Source organism: Triticum aestivum, chromosome 3B (genome assembly GCF_018294505.1).
Source record: "Triticum aestivum cultivar Chinese Spring chromosome 3B, IWGSC CS RefSeq v2.1, whole genome shotgun sequence".
Classification (NCBI taxonomy): domain Eukaryota; kingdom Viridiplantae; phylum Streptophyta; class Magnoliopsida; order Poales; family Poaceae; genus Triticum; species Triticum aestivum.
In genome coordinates, this window is record NC_057801.1 from 387,261,088 (window position 1) to 387,286,484 (window position 25,397).

General features: G+C 44.9%; 1 protein-coding gene and 1 long non-coding RNA gene across 4 annotated transcripts; one reads left to right on the top strand and one right to left on the bottom strand.

Moving 5' to 3' along the window:
* The first annotated feature begins 4,890 nt into the window (after window positions 1-4,890).
* On the top strand, window positions 4,891-25,112 carry LOC123069984 (chromatin modification-related protein EAF1 B). 3 transcript variants are annotated; one of them, XM_044492983.1, is made up of 22 exons: window positions 4,891-5,221; window positions 5,843-6,069; window positions 6,146-6,200; window positions 6,274-6,371; window positions 6,458-7,925; window positions 7,996-8,115; window positions 8,234-8,494; window positions 8,741-8,926; window positions 9,105-9,185; window positions 9,618-9,678; window positions 9,754-10,322; window positions 10,896-10,953; window positions 11,079-11,272; window positions 12,637-12,690; window positions 12,764-12,844; window positions 13,189-13,326; window positions 13,602-13,718; window positions 19,489-19,589; window positions 19,728-19,943; window positions 20,024-20,405; window positions 22,523-23,956; window positions 24,783-25,112. In XM_044492983.1, exons 2-21 carry the CDS (start codon window positions 5,981-5,983, stop codon window positions 23,906-23,908), a joined length of 5,715 nt encoding a protein of 1,904 aa, XP_044348918.1. In that variant the 5' UTR covers window positions 4,891-5,221; window positions 5,843-5,980; the 3' UTR covers window positions 23,909-23,956; window positions 24,783-25,112. The 3 variants fall into 3 exon arrangements, with proteins under 3 accessions (XP_044348918.1, XP_044348916.1, XP_044348919.1); XM_044492981.1 differs by having other exon boundaries at window positions 4,891-5,188; XM_044492984.1 differs by having other exon boundaries at window positions 4,891-5,188; window positions 20,039-20,405.
* LOC123069985 (uncharacterized) lies at window positions 14,216-15,353 on the bottom strand. Its single transcript, XR_006433286.1, has 2 exons — window positions 14,876-15,353; window positions 14,216-14,733 (listed from the first exon to the last, which is right to left on the bottom strand). It is a non-coding gene; the product is annotated as an uncharacterized lncRNA (long non-coding RNA).
* Window positions 25,113-25,397: the final 285 nt, after the last annotated feature.

Here is a 25,397-nt window from a genome sequence, read left to right on the forward strand (position 1 = left end):
GTGGCCGCGGCCAACGGGGACAGAGGCGGGGCGCGTGTGTGCGGTCGTGGGCGCGGGCAGTGGGCAGTGGCGAGACTGCGGCTGTGGCCGCGCGGGCGCGCGCGGGCGCCGGCGAGGCGCGGGCATGCCGGAGCGCGGACGACGCGGTGGGCGAGCGAGGGGGAGAGAGAGGAGGGGCGCGGAGGCCGTAGCCTCACCGGAGACGTAGGGTCTAGGGCAGCGGTTGTCGGGGGGGAAGGACGGAGACGACTTGCGACGGGGAAGCAGGCCGGTGGGGGAGCTCCTGGCGCCGACGCGGTCCAGGCGGCGATGGGCACGCAGGGGGAGAGGGGCGAGGGGAAGGCGAGGATGAAGTGGCCCGGCGAGGGGGGGAGGGTCGAGGCGGAGGGCGACGGTGGCAGCTCCGGCGTAGTGGCCGCGGGGGTCGGCGGCGGCGTCAACGGGATCCCGATCCAGATCGGATCGGGAGGGAGTGGACCGAGCGGGGGGGGGGGGGGGGAGAGTGGGGGATATGGGCTAGGGTTCGGTGGGAGTGGGGGGTTAAGCAGGGGTAGGGTGGGCCGGTCGGGTAGCCTGGTTCGGGGGCCAGTTGGGCCGTTCGGCCCAGTTGGCCAGGGGGGTTTCCTCCTTCTTTTGTTATTTTTTTTTACTTTTTTGCTTTACCTTTTACCCATTTCTCTTTTATTTTAGTTGCACTATATTTTTGGTTTAGTAAAATATGAAAACAGCTCCAAAAATAGTGTGTCAAATTAATCCACTGATCTAAGAAGTTTTACCTCAGAGTAAAAATAATTTAGTATTTGGAAAAATATATTAGGAGTATAACTAATTGTTTTGATGTTGTTTTAATCACTTAAGGGTATTTAAATATTTTATAATGACTGTTGTTACTCCACCAATAATATCCATGATTTATTTGTCACATTAATAACATTTTAGTTTTGACTTTTGAAAACTTTAATCGTTTGACTTGATTTTAAATTTGAATTCGGACCGTTTTTTGAACTAACCCGAGATTAACTACAGTGACAAAGGTGACGTGGCATCATTAGTGGGGATTACTGTAGCTTAATCACCCAAACATGATCCCGCAGACAAATGGGTGGAGGGGAAATCCCAGTCTACGGACAAAGTGAGAGAGAAACACTACCCTCTCCTGAGGCTTCGGGGTAGGGATGATCTGCCCTTCGGTAGGGAGCCGGTGCGCGATGTCTGCGGCGAGGTATTCAGCCTCCCGAAGCTTCATGATGTCCTCCTCCTTAAAGGAAGAGGCCATCCACTTGCCTCCCGCTCCGGACATACTTGGAATGACTTTGCGGAGAAGGAGAAAGCTTGGGCGCTAGAGCTCGAGCAAGGGAGAATGGATGAACAGAGGAAGAAGAAGGCGTGGGTGGAAAAAGGTGAATCCTTATCCCTTTATAAAGGCGGTAGAAACCATGCGCCTCCCCACTTGTCCTGTAAACTCGCTTATTCCCCAAGCGCCGCGTTGATGGCGCAGTTGGGTTACCCACACCCGTATTGATGAGAATCACGTGATAAGGGGACATGATCTCTGCTTCGGCAAGACGTGCCAATGAAATCGCCTCGCAATATGTGTAACAGCAGGTTGAGAAAATGGTTCGAATAATAACCGGGCTGCAGCGTGATGTCACGCTATAAAAAGTTGTCAGCGGATTAGATTTGTGAAATATTGTGCTCTCTATGGTGGTATGTGGAAACTGTTTTGCAGAGCTGGACACGACCCTTGTGTTCAAAATCTTCTATGGAGTATTCGGAGAAGGAACCCGCCTTGCAATGCCGAAGACAATCTGCACGCCGGACTCATCGTCATTGAAGCCTGGTTCAGGGGCTACCGAGGGAGTCTTGGATTAAGGGGTCCTCGGACAGCCGAACTATGTACTTGTGTCAGACTGTTGGGCTATGAAGATACAAGATTGAAGACTTCGTCCCGTGTCCGGGTGGGACTCTCCTTTGCGTGGAAGGCAAGCTTGGCAATTCGGATGTATAGATTTCCTTCTCTGTAACCGACTCTGTGTAACCCTAGCCCCCTTCGATGTTTATATAAACCGGAGGGTTTAGTCCATAGGACAAGAACAATCAGAATCATAGGCTAGCTTCTAGGGTTTAGCCTCTACGATCTCGTGGTAGATCAACTCTTGTAATACTCATATCATCAAGATCAATCAAGCAGGAAGTAGGGTATTACCTCCATAGAGAGGGCCCGAACCTGGGTAAACATCTTGTCCCCTGCCTCCTGTTACCATTAGCCTTAGACGCATAGTTCGGGACCCCCTACCCGAGATCTGCCGGTTTTGACACCGACAACCCCCGCCCCTGAGCACAGGGTGTGGCACGTCGACGATCCATGTCGCGATCTGCATATAAGACCATACATTGCTAGAATTAACATGCGCTGAAATATTAGATCTAGCATTCAAATTTAGATTTGGAGTTCACCACCTACGAGCGAAGATGGAGGGCATGCCTATCTCTGCCAGTTTAGATATTTTAAAGTTTTTAACAAACAACTTCCAAGTTGATTATTGAATTATGCAATGAAATCGTGCCTTTGTTCTCAGGTCGCAACGCCCAACCCTCGCATTGCCGTTGGTGTGCCCACCCCACGAGGTAGCAAAGTGTTGAGCTCGATGACAGGGTGGGCGCTACCGCGCTAGAATCCCGGTTGATCATGGGGTTGAAGTATAGGATCCAACGTGTCTCCTCCCAAGCACGGCCTTCCTAAGATATTAGGATCAACCGGGCTATAACTAGAGAGAATATAATAAAAATAAGCAAAATGAATTACTGAAGGATGAGAGAAAGTATAGTAAAAAGAAGCAAACTGAATTACTGAAGGATGAGAGAAAAATCGATGGTGTGAAATCAAGATGAAGAAAGCTTTTTTTTAACTTTTAACCACCACATACTTTGTCCTTGTCCCATCTAGGATTTTCTCTTCTTTTTCAGCCTTTAACCACAACGTATAGTCTCATTCTCTCTCTATTCAACTTGCTTCCTTCCATATCCATCCAATCTAGAACCAGAGAAGGAAAATAAATTATCACAACTACGACAACAACAGTTTGGGAGGACGGTAATCTGACAGAGCTTTACTCGGCGATGAGTACGGCCGCCGGACTGGCTGATGTGGCAAGTCAGCCATGGGAGGCGGCGAAACTTTGGCTGCGGTATAGCGGGGGCATGTGAGGGAAGAGGCAGAACGAGGCGATGGTGCACAGAGATGCTGGATCCTGGCGCTCAAGGATGCGTCTTCCGCTTGCGTCGTGACATGCGAGGCCCTACAGTAGGAGTCGCTCCACATCATCCTTGCCGAAGGATCTCAAATTCTAGCGTCTCGTCGCGGTATAGATTTCCTAAGTTGTTGTCATTTAGCGCTGGTGTACAGACGTGGCCCTCTGACGCCGGCGTGCCAGGCTGTTTTTTTCCCTTGCTCCTGCATGTTTTGTATCCAACTAAGAAAGCCTCCTCCTTCCTTATCTTTTACTTCTCCGAAGCTCTGTCTATTCTGATTCCCAAGGCCACGTCCTAAGCAGTTTTTTACTGCTAATGCTAATCTCTCTAAAGTTCTCCAACGAAGCCTCTTTTATCTTTGCTTTCTTATATGTTTGAACCTCTATTTATTGATCCCACAGCTTATTTGATACCAAGAAAACTTAAAAACGTATATAAATTGATGAGATTACCTGTAAGGGACTGAGGTGAGAGTATTTAGTAAACTAACCAATCCACTTTTGTCATTGCAAGTTGAAACTGATTAGTTGGCTACCACTTTCGGTCGTAAGACCTGAGATCCTGAGTTCAACCTCTCACAACGATAGCTATTTTTGCATCCTCCGATGGGCCAGGATTTCCCACTATTAATGGGCCAGGTTTTCCCACTATTTTTGCCTCAGCCAGATGGGCCAGGATAGGCGGGCCGGCTTCATGAGCCTAAGTTTTTGCCTCCTCCGATGGGTCAAGATTTTCCACTATTTTTGCCTCAGCTAGATGGGCCAGGATAGGTAGGCCGGGTTCATGAGCCTAAGCTCAGTCGTGTGACAATTCGTTTCATCGGACGTGCGAAGAAATAGGAGCGAACGGATGGATGAAAATATGGCGTACGGAAATTATGATGATAAGAAACGCTTCTCCTTCTATTAATAGATATATATATTCTGGACTGTAGCGACACATAAATATTTAACTACGTAGTATTTTTATTGACAGAGAGAATCCACACGACGTTGGCCGTGTCAAAAGTTTTTATCGATTTGGCGGCAGTCCCTGTCAAAAGAACGCATCACCCATTTATTTGTTCTACTAAATCATATATACTACCTCTGATTTATCGCAATTTTGAATTAAAACCCGAGTTCAAAAATGTGACACCTATTTTGTATCGGAGGGAGTCCTATTGTTTCATGGCAATGCTAATTTTTTTACAGATCACCCGCAATTTTTTTACAGATGAATGATTATATTAAAGAAAAAGATCCGCGAATGGTTGGATGGTTAGAGGGACTGTGGTATCCCAGCCCACCATGGTTCAAAAGTCCTGGTGCTCGCATTTATTTCTGGATTTATTTCAGGATTTCCGGCGATGCGCATTCAGTGGGAGGAGACGTTCCCGTCGATGACGAGGTGCCTACGGTGACTTCGTAAATTTCAAGATGATATGCCGGCTCAGTTTTTCGGAGGTGCTCATAGGGATAGGGTATGTGTGCGCGTTCATAGAGGTGAGCGTATGCGCGTGTATATGAGCGCTTGCGTCTGTACTGTGTTAAAAAAAGAAAAAGAAAGAGATCCTAAAAAAAATAGAGAAAAAAAAGAGCGAGACGCGAATTACAACCCCAAGGAGTCCGATCGCGCGAAGGCCAGCCCAATCCCACGCCGATCGTTCGGGTCAGACCGCACCAGTTCGCTCGCACCCGCACGCACGAAGGCAGCCCTTTCTCCCTCGTTCCTCCTGTGGCCTTGCCTGCATACGACGTACCACCCCCACCGCCCCGCGAGCAACCCACCGGTCCCTGATCTCCGGCGAGGCCACTGCCTCCGGCAACCCAATACCGCAATACAAATCTTCGGTGGCCTCCTCCGGAGCCCATCCTATTGCCAGGACCCACCACCTGTCTCTTCCAGGCTCATCCGTTGCAAACCCTAACCCTAGCTCCCGGTGCGGGCTGCGTAGGTGCGTCCCCTGCTACATCGAATGCCCGCCTCGGTACCCTTCTGCCTTGCGCCGTCGCCTAGGGTCGCAATTGAGGTGTTGAGTAGGCACCGTGCTGCGGGGGGGACAACGTGTGGTGACATGTTCGAGTGGCGTTACTGTGCTGTTGCTCTTGAATTGCGCTTCATCATTTGTGTTACGCGCGGAGGAATGCCCGTGCTAGTCTTCTCTATGTATTCGGCAGTGTGTATGCAGTAGTCGTTGGCATGGGTGGGCTTGAATTGCGCCGTGGTTTGAGATGTTGGCACGGTGTGTCCCTCCAAGTGTGTGAGATGACGTGGAATATAGATGAAAATGTGATATTTGTTTTGACCGGTTATGTAGGGCATGCACTGTGTATGAACGGATACTGGTTAGGATAGCCATCTGTTGTTATGTGTGCTTTGTTCGAATGCAAAAGGTTGTAATGTCGTTGCGCATGCTCGTTCCATTGGGCAGAGGACGACGCATGTCATATTTGGTTGGGCAATTATTGTGCTTATAAAAACCCTTAATTTGATTTCTAGTATGGATTGATTTTATTCTGGTTTACATGATCTATTATTTGTTCACAGATCTGTTTATTATTGTTTTCTGTAGTTATCGTGTTGTTTATGACGGTCTATCGGTTTACAGGCCAGGTTTTTATTGTGTCTTGCGAATTTATGAGGAGGTCATACTCGTTTGATGGCTCGGAGTTCTGAGAAAATGCGCTTGTAGTGATGTACGGGCAAAGCCTGCTTCTGTGGTCAAGTGGATACTGAGCCGTGCTCTATGGGAGGAATTGTTGAATGTGGTCTGAGCACTGACACAAAAACTTCCCCTCGCCGTGTGGCCATAGAGAAAGCTCAGGAGGAGCTGAGGTACATCTACCACCATGTTATTCTTCACTTTACGTTTTTGATGGATACCTGATACCTTTCTGTACACAAACTTCAGGCAGGAATATGATGTCCGTGAAGAACGGAGGAGGGAGCTTGAGTTTTTAGTTAAGGTACGTGCGAACTACATCATCATATGGTGTTGTACATTTTCATTTTCCCCTGGTTTATTCACCTATCATGCAGGGAGGCAATCCCTTGGATTTCAAACTTGGACATGTAGTGTCGCTGAGTGTACAGTCCACTTCTGTCACAGATCAGATAGCCGAACAAAATGTGATGAGGTGATAATTAGTCCCTGATCTGTCATGTGATAACACTTACATTGTTATTGGTTGATTTAAGCCTTTAGTTCTTTCTTGCATTGCAGTGAAGCAAAAGGTAGTTTCACATTTGCTGCATCACCTCATGGAGATTCGTTTGATAGTAGTGGCAGACCAGGAAGTTCATGTCGTGAAGCCAACACAGCTGATAATCTTATGCTTTTAGATGGAGATACCAGCAAAATAGGTGGGGAGAAACTTGTGAAACGCGGCACTAAAAGAAGTGACACACCTCAACCTGAGATGTCCTTTTGCAATGATGGCCAGAATAACACAAAAGAAGCTGAAGATTCTGGTCTGTTCCGCCTTGGGGCAAAGAGCCAAGCGTATGCTCGACGCAGGTCAAAGTCAAGCAGGGAGAATGTAAATACTGTGCCTATTAGGTCTCCACCAGTTCCTCCTTTAAGTTCTCACCGGGAAGATGCAAAAGCTGTAGTACAAGAAGCCAAAAATGATGATCATGGCGCCTCATCCAGTGCGGCTCCAATACCGAGAAGTTCAAATGGTAATGATATGTTGAATAATGCGCCAAATAATCAAATGGCAGCGAAGATGGGCAGTGTTCAAGCAATTCATGAAGGCAAGCAAGAAGAAAAACAGGAAATAACGAACAACCAACATGTTACTCTAGCTCCCGAAATCTCATCAAACAGCGTGTTTGATAATTCACAGCGTGCTGGAGGTGGCCAGATGCCTAGTGCAGCTGCTTTTGCCGAATCTCCGCATGCTATTACAAAAGAAGCTTCTTCAAGGACAGCTTCTTTTCCATCTACACACAACGAAATCTTTAGAGAAGCACACACTCCTGAAAAGGCAGATATCAGCTGCTCTGACAAAAGAATGGTTTATGCTCATGCAGTTGATATCGAAAATGAGGCTTCTGTTCTGCAGCCAGCCATAGAAACTGCTAGATCTAATGAAAATGAAGTGGATCTAACTTGTACAGATGCCACCAAGACTACTGATGAGTATTCAGGTAAAAATGCTAATTTTGTATCAGTGAAGGTTGGTGAAAATTCTGATGAAGGCTTGAGTAACACAGTACTTGGTGATAACAACGACAAAAGAGATGACCAACTGGAAGGCCGTAGCAGCCCCACTGCTGTGGTTGACAGATGTACTCCTATACATCCAGAAGTCTGCACTGCTGTGAAAGATGAAATTGAAGTTTGTAACAACGTGGCTGACACGCAAAAGGATACAGGACGTCCTGCTACTTCTGACCACAACAAAGTGACTAAGGAGGCAGGTTCTGATTTGGATAGAAACAACAACTGTTCCAGTGCTTTGAGTGGTTCTGATAAGTTGGCTTCTGTTGATGTGCCCCCTGCTTCGCTCACAGAGGATGTGCCTAATCCTGTGCTATCAACTAAATATTCTACATGTAACTTTGACAACGATGTTACAAAATGTAGCCGAAATGCTGCAACAGTTACGAAAAAGGAATGTGAAGATCCTATTATGATAAAGAAGGAATACGAAGATTCTATCCTTAGAAGGGCTCGGTTTATAGAGGTACGGTCATATAATGCTCTCCTTTTATGCCAGTATTCTTGTTACTGAAAAGGGAGTCATTACTTGACAGCTGAACGTTAAGAGAGCTGGTGAACAAGCTCTTTGCAATATTTCTTTGGAGAAGAAGCGGAAAAGTCACTGGGAATTTGTTCTGGAGGAGATGGCTTGGATGGCAAATGATTTCATGCAGGTACTTCCTCAACTGATCTTATTTTCTTCATTGCACTCATATGACTTATAAGATTTCTTATGTTGTTGTTTAACATTGTTGTTACATACATGTAACCTAACTATGTCCTATATAATAGGAGCGTCTGTGGAGAAGTACAGCTGCAGCCCAGATGTGCAACTGGATTGCTTCCAGTGGCCGAGCAGCATTTGAAGAAGCTAGTGTTCGCAGAAAGCAGAAATCTGCTGCTAGAATTCTGGCCAAGGGCATAATCAATTTTTGGCGTTCAGCTGAGACTTTACGAGCTACTAGTGGTGAGATTCCTAAAGCGTCACAAATAGAGAAATCAAAGGGGATTGAAGAAATGAAGCCTGCTGGAACCAAAGCAGAAAAAGAACTGGTATTAAAAATCAATAAAACATTAATCATTTATTTATATTCTTTTTCCATATTCGTTGATTCTGATGAGTATTACATGTAACGGCTAGGGTGGTTTTGGCTTTCTTGTAGCCTCAGAATGAAATAGCTACAAATGTTGCTTCATGTCATTTTTTTGAAGTGCATAAACTTTGTTGTAGACTTATTAGGCTTGATATGTTTGCAAGTTGTAACTGCAAGGTTGATGTGATTTATGGAATTTGAACAGGGTGACGAATCCTTTGAACAAGAGAAGCCTAGGTGGTTTCACCACTCTTATATTCAGAGTTACGCTCTTCGGTTTCTTGAGTTCAACTGTAATGTGTCTGAGTGTCTTTCATTAGCTGAAGCACCATCAACTCCAGACAGGCTAAATGATTTTGGCATTTTAAAAGTGCCAGATGAACTTTCAGAAGTAATCTATCTGGCTCTATGGTTTTGACAATTTCCTTGTTTCTTTACGTCCTTTTGCATTCCATCTCATTCTATATGATTTACTTAATAAAGCCTGGTACCATTTTTGTTAGTATGAGAAGAACATGCACAAAGAACTTGCCTAAATATTGGTTAATGATACATTTCCTATCTTTCAGACAAATCTCTTTTATGAGGTAGCCCCTGGTGCAATGCACGCATACAGAGAGTCTGTGGGGTGTATATCTGTTTATAATAAGGTAAGATGATACTTTCGGTACACCAAAGCAGCAATTATGCCCTTTTTCCATCTTGGGGGAGTTCTGTTAAAATGTAATTGGGGCTTTAACTATTTAGTGTTTTGTTGCTCAAACAAAATCTACTCGGTGTTTGTCCTGGCAAATATTTCAGTTGCTTCAGTCGTGGAGTGTACAAAAGTCTTGCACATCTAAATTTAGTGTTCTGATGCTTTCAAGAGATTAATTGGTGTTATGGGCTCAATGGACATTTGATATTACCAGTTGTAATTTCAATGTTAAATCACTAACAAGAACATTTATGCTATAAATTGAGGAATTACACATATAAGTCTCCATGTTCACTACTTGCATCATTCTATTTATATATTCCAAAGTTAACTTCTTTTGTATCCATGTACTTGTACTGTCAAATTAACTATTTCTGTATTACAGAAATTTGTTAACACTGAACACAAGGAGGATTATGAGCCATCTACATGCGATTATGTTCCAGGTTTATATACCACTCCTTCTCAATACCTGTAACGTGATGCAATCTTCTTATCAATGTTTCATTTTTTTTGTTTAGATGTACATAGGGAAAATGCATATGAAGATGATGAAGCCGAGGCATACACTTATTTATTGCCTGAAACATATGATGGTGGTTTGGCATTGAAATCGAGTCACAAGAAGAAACAACAGCAGAGGATGAATGGCAGAAGGCCGTATGATAATGGTGTTGACCTGCCTTATGATCCATGCTCGGAGAGCAAGCCAGGAAACCATCCATTTTTATCGAATAGTAAAAGACCTCCGGATTTCCTTTCCATTCCTATTAAACGCATACGGACAGCTGCTAGACAGCGAGTTGCAAGCCCATTCTCTGCTGGTGTTGCCGGAACCCCTCAGTTCACAAGTAAAACAGATGCCTCTAGTGGAGACACAAACTCCTGTCAAGATGATCAAAGTTCATTACAAGGCGGTTTTGTCCCCAGGAAGAATGCAGAAATTGAATCCACTGTTGACTTTGACAGACAATTAATATATGATGGCAGTGAGGTGTCTACTAAGTCTAAAAAGAAGAAAAAGCCTAAGCACCCCGGGTACAAGGCACCACAAAGTGTGACCGAGTCCTATACCTTGATGTCTGGAAAGGTCAGATTCTCAATGCCAATTCTCTTCATTGTTCTGTGAACTGTGGTTGGTAGAGAAAGTTTATTCTGCTTATGTTTCAGGCCATTGCCCATGATCCTAGGCCTCAGGTTGATTTGATTGCTCAATATGAGCAGGTATTATGTTTAGCTGTATGTGATTAAGCAGCCAACATTCTTACGGTCAATCCATTAGGTTGTGTTTGGTCAATCTTTCTGTAAAGTCAAACTGAATACTGATACTCCAGCAAGGATTACAATTCTTCCAAATAGTCCCGTAGTCATTTTGAAGCGGCTACACATACATGTTCTAGCAACAAACTAGTGAACATCATGCTAAAATGATGTTTGAAGGCACACAAGTGAACTATAGCATAACATAATTGATTAACTTCAGTCATCCTTTGAGTTATGGGAGTGTATTCTAGTTTGAGATTAAGAGAGTACTGTAGGGTGTAGTGAACCCTATGCAGCACTGCGAGCCTCCAAAGTTCAGTACCACCAAACATTTCTGAATAGAACTACAGTAAGCATGTAGTTTCTCTAATTTCTGGATACTGTCTCTTTCCTGTACCAGAAGGATTATTTGAAGAAAAGACAGGAGGCTAATCAGTTTGATTCAAATGGGAATATTGGTAACTTTTTTTGTCTCTGCTTCAGACATCATATTTTTATTGGCATATAGCATGAGAATTATTGGTTCTTATTTGAGGGGGCACGAGAATAACTTCTGACATGTTAGATGCTGATCTATTAACAGTGGTAAATGGTCAGCATGCTTCTAAGAAGACTAAACTGTTACATCAAGCACCAGATATTTCATTAGAGGCTCTTACACCAGTTGGCCCACTGGCATCTCCGGCAGCATCACAAATGAGTAACATGGTAAATCCGACGAAGATTATAAAGATCATCACTAATCGGGATCGTGGAAGAAAAAGTAAAGCACTGAAGGTTTGACATTTTGGTCGTATATATGTCTTGCACCTTTATCTGCATATAGCCATAGACACTATTTTACTCTGCTGCGCCTTTTCCTTTACAAATGAAAACCATTTTTCTTTGCACATGCATTACTTTTCTTTGTTAGCAATTAAAACTATTTGAGTTTGAATTCATTATTTGCTGAAACCAAATTGATGTTAATAGTTTATGTACTTCTGGAAGGGGAGCCTTGGCGCAGTGGTAAAGCTGCTGCCTTGTGACCATGAGGTCACGGGTTCAAGTCCTGGAAACAGCCTCTTACAGAAATGTAGGGAAAGGCTGCGTACAATAGACCCAAAGTGGTCGGACCCTTCCCCGGACCCTGCAAAAGCGGGAGCTACATGCACCGGGCTGCCCCCTTTTTTTTAGTTTATGTACTTCTGATTGTAGTACTATCAAGTACTCCCTCCGTCCCATGATGTAAGATGCTTTTGCAAGCTATGCTAGTTTGTAAAAAAACGTCTTACATTATGGGACAGAGGGAGTAGATAACTAAGTTCATCCTATGCTTGGCTTTCTCTTTTGTTTCTGGTCTTTTGGTTCTCTTTTGTAACTGAATGGACTACCCAATTACCAAGGAAGCTTTTCCTCCTCATTGGTTGCTGAACTGTAGTATGCGCTTCCTTATGTCACAACTAGGGCTGGGAACTTTGAGTTCAAGAAAAGCAGCCATCCCAAGAAGCTTTTCCTTCTCATTGGTTGCTGAACTGTAATGCACTTCCTTATGTCACAACTAGGGCTGGGAACTAACTGAGTTCAAGAAAAGACAGCCAGGCTTGTTACGAGCTTGCCTCATTTTACATTCTGGGCTTCTGGCTTGTATGAAGTTCTCCAGCGTGAATAGAGGGATGATTGTTAACCTTTTGTGCTGCTTGAATTGGCTCAGTAGTATGTTTAGGATTTTTACCTTTAAATTTAGCATATTCATCATTTGTGATCCCAGCCTGAGCAAAAAGGTCAGTTGAGATCAAAATTAGCACAAATTTGATCATGCTCAATTAAACTAGAGATGAGCTCAGTCTGACCTGACCCTTGTTGGATTGTGCCAATTTTTTTATTTCTAACGTTTTCTGTTTCAGCTAAGATTATTGTTTAGCATGCAAGCACAGCCATCTCTGGCATTTTTGCTTACCAACTACTTTCTGAAATATTGATCTGTTGGTCAGATTGCTGCTGTCGACTCCACATTGAGCCAAAACTTAGCCGATCCTTAGCCTCATGTTTTTCCAGCCTAACTGTTTTAGTTGAGCCAAGCTATTTATTTATCATGCCAACACCTCAGCTCTGGCATTTTGCTCATCAACTACTTACTGAAATGTTGATCTCTTGTTCAGATGACTGCTGGCCACTCCGGTCCTGGAAGTCCATGGTCAAATTTCGAGGATCAGGTCATTCTATGTCTGAAATTACTTGATCTTGCAACATTTTGCGGAAAACTGCTAACATCTTAAAAAAAACCAGGCTCTTGTGGTGCTTGTACATGATATGGGTCAAAACTGGGAATTAGTGAGCGACGCACTGAATAGCATTGTCCAACTGAAGGTAATTATGTTATTTAGGCAATATCTAACCCATGTTGTTTCCATTTTCCTTTTCTAGCGTTTACTTATGATTGATTGACGTTAATTCTTTTTAGAAATGCTGAATATTACTACTCCCTCCGTCCGGAAATACTTGTCAGAGGAATGGATGTATCTAGACATATTTTAGTTCTAGATGCATTCATTTTTATGCATTTCTTCGACAAGTATTTCCGGACGGAGGGAGTACTTTCTTCCTTGTATGTGTATGAAATTTTTCACCATATTCTGGTGGCTTTAAAACATTGGTCATCAATTTCTTACTTAATGCCTTAATGGTGGACTCTTCCATCCCGACATTTGCAGTGTATATATAGAAGGCCTGATGAGTGTAAGGACCGTCACAAGCTTCTGACGGATAGAAGTTCTGGTGATGGCGCTGACAGCGCAGATGACTCAGGCTCATCTCAACACTATCAATCCACATTACCTGGCATTCCGAAGGTATGCTCTCTCATTTATGTTATACCTATCCTCCGTTCCAAATTAGTGTCGCTGGTTTTGGAACGGAGGGAGTAGCTTTTTTACAGAAATGATATTAACTGCTAGATCCTTGATCTAGTGGCTATAGGATTTCTGTAAATCTGCTCAGCTTTTATTGATCGCTATAAATTTCACGAATAAGGTCACCTTTTCTTGTCCAATAAGGTGCACGGAGATGCCCACAAAATGTCATTTCTTCAACAATTAACACTATGAATCCCTCGTGTGAATATCAGGGCAGCGCCAGACAGCTGTTTCAGCGCCTTCAAGGACCGTTTGAGGAAGAGACTCTTAAGACACATTTTGAGAAAATAATATTCCTTGGGCAGAAATTGCATCCATGTCGCAGAAAGGTTAGTATTATCTTCCTTTGAAAACCTCACACTGACTTGATTTTGCGTGAGGCGTAGCTGCCATTTTCCTTCCTCGTAGTAGCCATGTTTCCTTTTCCTGGTAGTTTTGCTATGCTGTTTTATGCCTTCCTTACTGTCTGCAAGGACAATCACCTGCTGCTGTTGGATATGCAGAGAATGCTGATCCTCATTTTAGGTTTGTGAAGATTGGCTATCCTCTCCCCATTTACGTTTGATGTATCATATATACCCCTAGACGCTCTGTGGAGCTATGTTTTTAAGGCGGTAAGGCGAGGCGAGGCGCTGGGGGGGCGCCTCACCGCCTAAGCGCTAAAGCGTAAGGCGAGGCGACGCCTTAGACACGTGCATATATAATATATGGCAGCCAATTAGGAGATTTAACAACTAGCATTAACTTAATAAATTGTACATACATATATAATAGATGGCCACCAATTAGGAGATTTAACAACTAACATTAACATATAAACTGTTACCAAAGCATAGGCCTCAAATCATCTTGTGTATATGACAGAACGGCGCCTTTGAAGTTCAGCTTCATCCTCATCAATATATCGCTCCATAGCTTTAAACTTTCTAGTGTTTAAGGAATTGTGCATCTCTATCCTAATCTCCATGGATGCCTCGGGACACTTATCCGCATCACTGGAACCCCCAGAAAAGTGCTGCTTTAGCCTTCTCACTCCACCATGGACTATCTTGCCACACAATGTACACTGGAGTAAATCTTTCCTCTCTAAATCTGGCCAGAACCCATACTTCCAGGCTGGATCATCTGATGTAGCTCTTCTCCTAGGATCATTGGCTAGATCCATCAGAGCAGGTACACCTGGCTACTGTCAAAGAAAAAGAGAGAAGAGCCAAATCACTAGAGCAGCCAGATCAAGCATGGGGAAGGAGAGAAGCAGTGGTGGGGCTGCTGCCTTGTGGGTGGAGAAGCAGATCTGGGAAGAAACAGATGCAGATGAGGAGCGGGCAAGCACATCTAGCTACACTGTTGTGCATAAGAGAGGCAGCACCTAACAGTTAGTAGAGGAGCTGTGCATAACAGAGCAGGCAAGCATGGCAAGCTACACTGCTGGATGGAAGAAAGAGGAGAGGGGGAAAGGGGGGAGAAGAGAGGGCTGAATTCATACCTTGATGTGGTGCTGATCTGCTGGAAGAGGGTTGCGCCAGAGGAGGATGGGGAGGAGCTGCAGCCAGAGAGGAGGGGGAGGAACTGTGGCCGGAGGGAGGAGGCTGGCGGCTGCCGCAGATCTGAGGAGGAAGCCTCCGTCAATGGTCCAGAGAGGAGACAGGAGAGACCTCTCGCGTCGATTCACTCTCTCTTTCCCCTTCTCATAACTGGTCGCACCTGAACCAATGTTTCCCGCGCCTGTGTTCCCGCCCAGGTCAGTTTTCCCGCCTGCAATCTCTGTTTCCCTGCCTGACAAGCTAAGGCGTCCGATTTGGTCTGAGGCGTGCAAGGCGGCGCTAAGGCGGACGCTTCAGACGCCTTACAGCCTAAGGCGGACGCCTTACACGACTGTCTAAGGCAAGGCCGACGCCCTGAGCCTGGAGGGCGCCCTGACGCCTAGGCGTCGCCTAAGCGACGCCTTACGGACGCCTTAAAAACAGAGCTGTGGAGTTGAGCCAAAATGGCCCCATACTTTCACGAGTCTGGGGCTTTGCCACCCAGGCTCACACGAGCCAGGTTTCTCTTTCAAAATGGGCATCACTCACGTAGATGCTCGAGACTTTTAGTATTATGCACATTTATAAGATCCCTTGCCTGTGTAAAATGAACAAAATTTTGGGGAAAAAGTTGCCATTACAGAACTTATCCTTTTTCCGGTTCAGCCACAAGTGCAATAGTTGCTCAAAAATTTTCCTCTGTGATTAGCCGGTCCCAAGCCCGGGTAAAGGAGGAGGGTTGTGATAGGCTTGGCGAGCCAACGTAAAAACTCAGCCACTCTTATGGAGATGAAACCCAAAAGATTTTCGTTGGGGCGTAACCCTCTCAGCGACGCGCTACATCGGAACACGGGTGTGGTGGAAAATGGGCAAGGGCCGGGCCGTCACCCCCAAGGTGGCGCGCCGTATCTTGATCCGGATACGGTGGCAAGTGAGCGAGGATCGGGTCGTCGCATCCTTAGTGGCGCGCTACATCGGCGCCCGGATGTAGTGGAAAATGAGCAAGGGTCTTCCATTTGACTCGACGAGTGCGAAGGGTAAGGAAGCTAGCCGAGCCTAGGAGGATTCGCTTAGGTAGCTGGAACGTAGGGTCTCTGATAGGGAAGCTTCGGGAGCTAGTTGATGCAGCGGTGAGGAGAGGTGTTGATATCCTTTGCGTCCAAGAAACCAAATGGAGAGGACAAAAGGCGAAGGAGGTGGAGGGATACCGGCTTCAAGCTGTGGTACACGGGGACGGCTGCAAACAGAAATGGCGTAGGCATCTTGATCAACAAGAGCCTCAAGTATGGAGTGGTAGACGTTAAGAGACGTGGGGACCGGATTATCTTGGTCAAGCTGGTAGTTGAGGACTTGGTTCTCAATGTTATCAGCGCGTATGCCCCGCAAGTAGGCCACAATGAGAACACCAAGAGGGAGTTCTGGGAAGGCCTGGAAGACATGGTTAGGAGTGTACCAATTGGTGAGAAGCTCTTCATAGGAGGAGACCTCAATGGCCATGTGGGTACATCTAACTCAGGTTTTGAAGGGGCGCATCGGGGCTTTGGCTGTGGCATCAGGAATCAAGAAAGAGAAGATGTCTTAAGCTTTGCTCTAGCCTTCAACATGATTGTAGCTAACACCCTCTTTAGAAAGAGAGAATCACATCTGGTGACTTTTAGTAGTGGCCAACACTCTAGCCAGATTGATTTCATCCTCTCCAGAAGAGAAGATAGGCGTGCGTGCCTAGACTGTAAGGTGATACCTGGAGAGAGTGTTGTACCCCAGCATAAGCTGGTGGTTGCTGACTTCGGCTTTCGGATTCGTGTCCAGTGGGAGGATAAGCGTGCCAAAGTCGCTAGAACGAAGTGGGGGAAGCTCAAGGGGGAGGTAGCTCAGGCGTTCAAGGAGAGGGTCATTAAGGAGGGCCCTTGGGAGGAAGGAGGGGATGCGGACAATGTGTGGATGAAGATGGCGACTTGCATTCGTAAGGTGGCCTCGGAGGAGTTTGGAGTGTCCAGGGGAAGGAGAAGCGAAGATAAGGATACCTGGTGGTGGAATGATGATGTCCAGAAGGCGATTAAAGAGAAGAAAGATTGCTTCAGACGCCTATACCTGGATAGGAGTCCAGACAACATAGAGAAGTACAAGATGGCGAAGAAGGCCGCAAAGCGAGCTGTCAGTGAAGCAAGGGGTCGGGCATATGAGGACCTCTACCAACGGTTAGGCACGAAGGAAGGCGAAAGGGACATCTATAAGATGGCCAAGATCCGAGAGAGGAAGACGAGGGATATTGGCCAAGTCAAATGCATCAAGGACGGAGCAGGCCAACTCTTGGTGAAGGACGAGGAGATTAAGCATAGATGGCGGGAGTACTTCGACAAGCTGTTCAATGGGGAGAATGAGAGTTCTACCATTGAACTGGACGACTCCTTTGATGAGACCAGCATGCATTTTGTGCGGCGAATCCAGGAGTCTGAGGTCAAGGAGGCTTTAAAAAGGATGAAAGGAGGCAAGGCGATGGGCCCTGGTTGTATCCCCATTGAGGTGTGGAAAGGTCTCGGGGACATAGCGATAGTATGGCTAACCAAGCTTTTCAACGTCATTTTTCGGGCAAACAAGATGCCAGAAGAATGGAGACGGAGTATATTAGTACCAATCTTCAAGAACAAGGGGATGTTCAGAGTTGTACTAATTACCGTGGAATTAAGCTGATGAGCCATACAATGAAGCTATGGGAGAGAGTCATTGAGCACCGCTTAAGAAGAATGACAAGCGTGACCAAAAATCAGTTCGGTTTCATGCCTGGGAGGTCGACCATGCAAGCCATTTTCTTGGTACGACAACTTATGGAGAGATATAGGGAGCAAAAGAAGGACTTGCATATGGTGTTTATTGACTTGGAGAAGGCCTATGATAAGATACCGCGGAATGTCATGTGGTGGGCCTTGGAGAAACACAAAGTCCCAGCAAAGTACATTACCCTCATCAAGGACATGTACGATAATGTTGTGACAAGTGTTCGAACAAGTGATGTCAACAATGATGACTTCCCGATTAAGATAGGACTGCATCAGGGGTCAGCTTTGAGCCCTTATCTTTTTTGCATTGGTGATGGATGAGGTCACAAGGGATATACAAGGAGATATCCCATGGTGTATGCTCTTTGCGGATGATGTGGTGCTAGTTGACGATAGTCGGACGGGGGTAAATAGGAAGTTAGAGTTATGGAGACAAACCTTGGAATCGAAAGGGTTTAGGCTTAGTAGAACTAAAACCGAGTACATGATGTGCGGTTTCAGGACTACTAGGTGTGAGGAGGAGGAGGTTAACCTTGATGGCTAGGTGGTACCTCAGAAGGACACCTTTCGGTATTTGGGGTCAATGCTGCAGGAGGATGGGGGTATTGATGAAGATGTGAACCATCGAATCAAAGCCGGATGGATGAAGTGGCGCCAAGCTTCTGGCATTCTTTGTGACAAGAGAGTGCCACAAAAGCTAAAAGGCAAGTTCTACAGGACGGCGGTTCGACCCGCAATGTTGTATGGCGCTGAGTGTTGGCCGACTAAAAGGCGACATGTTCAACAGTTAGGTGTGGCGGAGATGCGTATGTTGAGATGGATGTGTGGTCACACGAGGAAGGATCGAGTCCAGAATGATGATATACGAGATAAGAGTTGGGGTAGCACCAATTGAAGAGAAGCTTGTCCAACATCGTCTGAGATGGTTTGGGCATATTCAGCGCAGGCCTCCAGAAGCTCCAGTGCATAGCGGACGGCTAAAGCGTGTGGAGAATGTCAAGAGAGGGCGGGGTAGACCGAATTTGACATGGGAGGAGTCCGTTAAGAGAGACCTGAAGGATTGGAGTATCACCAAAGAGCTAGCTATGGACAGGGGTGCGTGGAAGCTTGCTATCCATGTGCCAGAGCCATGAGTTGGTTGCGAGATCTTATGGGTTTCACCTCTAGCCTACCCCAACTTGTTTGGGACTAAAAGCTTTGTTGTTGTTGTTGTTGTATTTGTTTTCTGATTCTGACTGAAACAAGGATTATTTCTGGGCAGGACTAGGTTTGCCGAGTCTCACTTTATAGTTTTCTGTACTTAAACTGGCCACCAAATTTGTGTGGAATCTGGTGACCACTGGATCCTGATCTTAAGCAAACTACATAGTTTACTCACCTTTTTCCCTGATCATTTTTGGAAGAACATCAAGTATAAATATAAATTGACGATATTGCGCCGTTTCTTGATTAGGTTTCGCTAGGTTGAAGCAATGTATTTTCACTTGAAATCACATAACAGTTGTTTGCAAGTCACACCCCGATACGCCATAGGGGTATGACAATTTGGGTACAGTGATCATGATATGATATTTCCTCCAAACAGGAGACATGTGCATGCTTTTCAATGTAAATGTAATTCCTGATTTAACCTTGCTACTTGGGTTGGTCTGATAATCTTACTGATGTTTCCTTCCAATTTGCTGTAATTTTTGTGTGTTTTGTTTATCGTTCTCATTGAGTATTATCAATATTTGCTTGCTGACATGATTCTCTTCTCTGTCTGTCCTTTATGTGTGTATTCATTTTTGGTCATTAAGGGGGAAATGCAGGAGCTTAAGCCAATAAATCCACTTCATACTTCTCATGTTCTTGCACTTTCTCAAGTGTGCACAAGCAACTTCTCTGGTGGCGTTTTGACGTATGTGCATACACTTCAAACTAACCTTTTTAGATGTTAATTGGCGCCCCCCTATATTATTCAGTGTATTCTTATCTAATCCAGCTACTGCTGGTCATTTTGTGTTCTATGCTTCTTTCTAATTCAAAACATTTATAGGCCACTTGATCTTTGTGACACAATAACTTCAATTCCGGATGCACTTCCCGTTGGTTACCCGGGATCACATACAAATGTGTTAACGCTTCCGAACCATCACGGTGCAATTAGTCCTGCTCTTCCAACTTCAAATGTGAACCCAAGGTTATCAGGTTCTCCTGGTATGGTACTAGGAAGCAGTTTGCCGTCACCTTCAACATTGAATGCCCCGTCTAGGTAAATGACCCTGTTGTCCTCTCTAGCTGATACTGAATAAATTTGTCTTTTAATGTTTGTTTCTGCATGTATGCTCAAAGGTATGGTGTGCCTAGACCTACCTCTTTACAGGGCGACGAACAACAAAGAATTCAGTATACTCATATGGTTAATGGCAGAAATCTTCAGCAACCTGGAGTTTCTGTTCCTGGTGTGTTGCCTGCTGGAGTTGATCGTGGTGTTCGAATGATGCCTGGTGCTAATGGTATGGGAATGATGACTGGACTTGCTCGATGTGCACCTGTTGCAAGGCCGGGTTTTCCAAGGATTGGTTCCCCAGGAATGCGAAATATGGTTTCATCTGGAAACATGCTATCCAGCAATGGTCAAGGCATGCAAAACTCGGTAAATCTTCAACCTGGTGCTGTACCTGGCCCTGGAAATATGATGTTGAGGCCACGTGATCCGATGCAGATGCTTCGGGTACGCATCCCCTTTCATATTGTATTATGATATGTAAATTCAGTGTATCTTCTTTTTGCACTGACCGGTTTGGTAGAAGCACTTTAGTAGAAAGTGCTATGCATGCCATCTGTCTTTCCTTCTTGCTAAAATGATGTACTGGTTAACTGATGATCCTTAACAATTGTCTGGTGATACACGTCATCTCTGACAGTGCCAATATAAACAAAACAGTGTTTTTCCAACATTTACTGCCAAGACTGGTTGGTTTACCATATAGGCCAATACTTGTCCCAGACTCCCCGCAGCAAATGTTTGCTGGTTGTTTTCTGAGCAGGCCGTATTACCTTTCCATCTGGAGAGAAGCCCACAGACTTCATGGGTATTGACACTTGCTCTTTTAAGTGATGCTAAAACCACTTTCACTCTGCTCCCTCCTTGCCCTGCTATATGTCTAAGAATGACAAACCAGCTTTTAAGTTATGCTAAAACCACTTTCACCCTGCTCCTTTCTTGGCCTCCTATATGTCTAAGAATGACAAACCAGCTACTGTTGTGATCGCTGGTCAACAATGAGATAACTACCATGCCGCCGATATCCAGACAGCATGGCAGCGAGGGATTGGGTAGACATAGATTGGGACTAGAGAATAATTTTGGGTGAGATCATATATTGATTATTCTTGCTTGATTTCCAAACCTTACATGACCTGCACATTTATAATACCTCCCAACTTGACACCTAGGGTGTTGTACTCTAACTAGGAACCCACTAATATGAGTCTCTGAATCCATACTTACCTAATCCTTGCTGTTCAGAATTAAGCATTCCTAATTCTGTCTCAACTCATCTTTCTCAGTTCTAGTCGGATCCTTCCTGAACTCTGCCCTAGCCAACTCCTTGAATCTCATTGGGCATCTCTTTCTGTACATAACTCACATACAAGTTGCACACCTTGCCGGCCGGCCGGCCACAATACATCTGATGCTGCTTTGAGTCCACGTACTAATGTCCACAACGCACCCCCTCCTGGACAAGCAGCTTGTCCCCAAGCTGCAGGCTAGCGACCATGGTTTCGTTTCTCCCAGAAGTCCATGCCTTGGCACAATTGCTGCTACTGCTGCAAAATCACACGTCACATCTGTACACAATGCTGTTGCCGCTGCCGGAGCTAATGCTGTAGGCCTTGCTCATAGCAACATCGTGGTCACTCCTGGTTCTTTTGGGCATGTTGCTGCTGCTCCTGTTGTGTCGATCTCTATCATTCTTGTGCCTGGCTGCACTGCCGCAGCTCCTCTGACGGTGCTTCTGGCTTTCTTCTCGCGCTTGCTCTTTGTGTATCGAGCTTTGCTGCTACGTCTGCCAGAGTTGCTATAGTTGGCTGCTCTGCTGTCGTTTGTATCATAGTTTTTTAAAACCAGACTGGACTGCTGGTCTGACCGGAAAAAAACAGAACCAGCGACCCTGTCGGTTTTTTAAGCTGCATGGACCGTCCCCGCCTACCGTGGTGGAGATAGCTAGACGGCCTGGCTCTGAGGGACTGGGTACACATAGGTTGACACCCAAGGTGTTGTACTCTTAACTAGGAACCCACTAATACGAGTATCTGAATCCATACTTACCTAATCCTTGCTGTTCTGAATTAAACATTCCCAATCCTGTCTCCAGCTCATCTTTCCAAGTTCAAGTCGGTCGCTTCCTGAACTCACATATCAATTGTACGCCTTGCCAGCTGTCTGTCTGTAATACATCTGATGCTGATTTAAGGCAATGTACTAATGTCCACAACAGCTACATATTATTGTTCAATTTTCATCGACTACTATGAATGAACTAAAAGACTGTATTCTGGTATATTAAAAGTGATTCCTGGATGTGCGTTTCAAGATGGTGCGTTAGAAGTTGTGAAGGATATCACAGCTAGAGAGTAAGATACTATTGGTTCATTACAATGTGATCCATTTAGCAACTTGCATCTCTTATTCTTTTGGTATGACCCAGTTAGTGATGTTTGCTTGACCTGGCGTACTTGTGGTATCAAATTTAACTTAATAAAAAAAACTAAGATTAAATATAGGAGTAACTCCTTTTCTTTTGGGGTACGGCATTGCTGATGCTACACCTCTGTTTCTTGTAGCCTGGCCAGAATTTGGAAGAGCACAGACAAATGATGGTGCAGGAGTTTCAGATGCAAGTTCCACAGGGGAATAGCCAGGCTATCCATTTCAGTGGCACATCATTTCCCCATGCCGGAACACCTTCACCTGTTCAGTCATTTCCTGTTCAGCAGTCCCAACCACGTCAGATGCCACAACAGGCGCACATGTTTGGAAATACACAGCACTCTCATATCCGAGGGGCAAACCAGTCAAGCCCACAGCATCAGGCTTATGCACGGTTAGCTAAAGAGAGACACATTCAACAATCCATGATGTCCCAACAACAGCACCCACTTTCTGCAGCTAGTGCAGTGCCAACTGTGCAGAATGGTTCACAAACGCAGCCACAATCTGCTGTCAATGCTGTCCCATCTTCACAATCACAGCATAAGAAGCAGCACCCGACGCAACATCCACAAGATAGCCCGGTTCTTCCCAATCAGCCTGCCAATAGTACATCACATAAGCAGAAGAAGCAACAGGCTCAGCAGCAGTTAAGACAAAACCAACAGCAACGACATCAAGGTAGCCAGCAAGCTAAGCTAATGAAGAGCTTAGGCCGAGGGAATATGACGCAGCAGAATCCTTCAGTTGATGGTACTCAACTCAGCGGCATTCCCGCAACCTCAAAAAACCAAATCTCGGATACAAATATGATGCAGCAGGCCCCAGCGTATTTTACTGGTAATAAGGGATTGATTCCATCAGTGCCTCAGCCTGGGAATCAACCAAAAATGTATGCTTCTCATACACCTCAGTCACCAATACAATCATCAGATATTGGTAATCAAGGTTCAATACAGGGTTCTCCCGACCAGACCTTGTTAGCTTCCCAACAAGCTCCAGTTCATTCATCATCGCAATTGGCTACACAACAGCAGCAACAACAGCGGCACATGAATCCATCACATAATAATATCCAAAGATTGATGATGCAACCAAACCGCCATATGGACAGCGATGTTAGGATCGAGTTGCCTGTTGATCAAGTCAATCAGTTAATTTCGTCTACATCAGTTGCAAGGAGTACAGACTCAGGTAGCCCAGGTGTTTCATCTATACAACATCGGAAACAGGATTCATCTCAAGATCCAACTGCTGTTACCTCGACCTCGCAGCTAGCTAGCACGCCTCAAGATAGCTTTGTTGGAAATGAAGCTTTCTTGTCAGCACCTAACCAAGGCATGCTGCAAAGGCAAATGTCAGGGGGTGTTCCTATACATGGAAATGTTATTGGTACCCAGCGGCAGCAACAGCAGGCTCGGCTGCAACTTCAGACTCAGCAGCAGCAGCAGCAGCAGCAGCAGAGACCTGATGTTCAAGGCAGTTTATATGCTCATCCTTCAAATTCGGGAGAAGGATGATGATATCTTCTGCAGAACATTGCTTTCTGTTGTAAAGTTACTGTACAGGTATCCCTCTTACCTTAAGTTATTCCTCGGTGTTTGTGTGACTGCGATGCAAGATATTTTTGTCAAATCCTTAGCATGTTTGATTCCTTCAATGCAAGCACATGTCATCAAGATGTTTTTTGTGAACTGCACAATAAGTTTTATCAACCATTATGGAACTGATAACACTCGCACTTTATTTCTCTTCTAGCTATTATTTTTCTTCTACTGGAATTTGGGGAATTGACACGTAATAGGTCTAGGAAAGTACACCAAACCAGCTGGGCTCAGTTCTTTTGGGTGATTCTCCCAGAGTCTTGAGAATTGGACCTCTCCCAACTTCTCTCAGAATTTTGAACCCATATTCTTTTGACAATCCTAGCTAGTTAGGATGAAAACAGCTAGGATTGTCAAAAAAAATACAGGTTCATGTTTCTGGGAGAACGTGAGTGAAGGTTCGATTCTCAAGATTCTGGGAGAATCGGCCAAAAGAACTGGACCTAAACAGTTACGTTTGGTGCTGCATTACGTCAATTATTATGCAGTTTGCCTAATATAGCTAGTTAGCTGTAAGTTGTGCTTTTGACCTACACCTTTGAAAAATAATCCAGTAACAGAATTTGCTCACAAATTTGAAGGAATATGCACATATAACTTGACTGTTTTTTTTTAATCTGGGTAGCAAGGCCAAGTTAATTATGTTAGTGGACTTGAATCTTGAATATAAACATGCTAATGCTGTTGCAGTGACATCTTCAAGTTAACTGAGTATTTTCATCTCAAGCTTATCTCAGTAAGCGATTGTCAGTATTTACTTCAATTTTCCAATTTCGTGCCTTGTTGCTAGGTCTTACGTACCGTGGAAGCCGCTCAGATGATAGCGCACCGCATCCCCTAACTCTGAAGCTAATTGTAGTTACCTCAATGTCAGGTAGATAATTGTTTCTGTTCCATTTTGGCACCACCTTACAAGCAGCTTGGTTCTAGATTGCTGGAGATAGCTCTTGTAACGGCGAATCCTTTTGTTGTTGAATTCTAACTCTAATTTGGGCCCAGCTGTATATTTGTCTACGGGGTCCATGTTGGTAGAAACAGTCTTCTTTTGTATAAGCCTGTGCATTTAGCTCACAAGTTGGTGAATGCAAGTCTTCCTTCGGCGTGGACGTCTTCATCCCCATATCCAGTAGTTCTAACTCGCAAGCCCTTCTTGCAACATGGTCAGCTGTCGATAACTTGGTTCTCTTTGAGAATCCATTCATTGGGAAGCCTTGCAAGTTTGATGTGGCAGGCTTGGTTTCTTTTGTGCCGGTGAAGTATGTTCTACTTTCCTTGTGAGTAGTTGGGATGGCCTTTTGTAGCAAAGTTAAGATGATTAATTAATAAGAAGAAAGGCGTGCACACGAAAGGTGTACACGTATTATTGCATTTGAAAGAAACAGCTGTTTGCGTATTGGTGACCGGC

Bases quoted from the DNA above. Each gene is read 5' to 3' on its own strand.
- LOC123069984 (XM_044492983.1), top strand. From the start codon at position 5,981: ATGGGAGGAATTGTTGAATGTGGTCTGAGCACTGACACAAAAACTTCC. The intron at 6,372-6,457 runs GTGATAATTAGT...CTTGCATTGCAG, and splicing joins GCCGAACAAAATGTGATGAG to TGAAGCAAAAGGTAGTTTCA. The intron at 10,954-11,078 runs GTAACTTTTTTT...ATCTATTAACAG, and splicing joins TGATTCAAATGGGAATATTG to TGGTAAATGGTCAGCATGCT.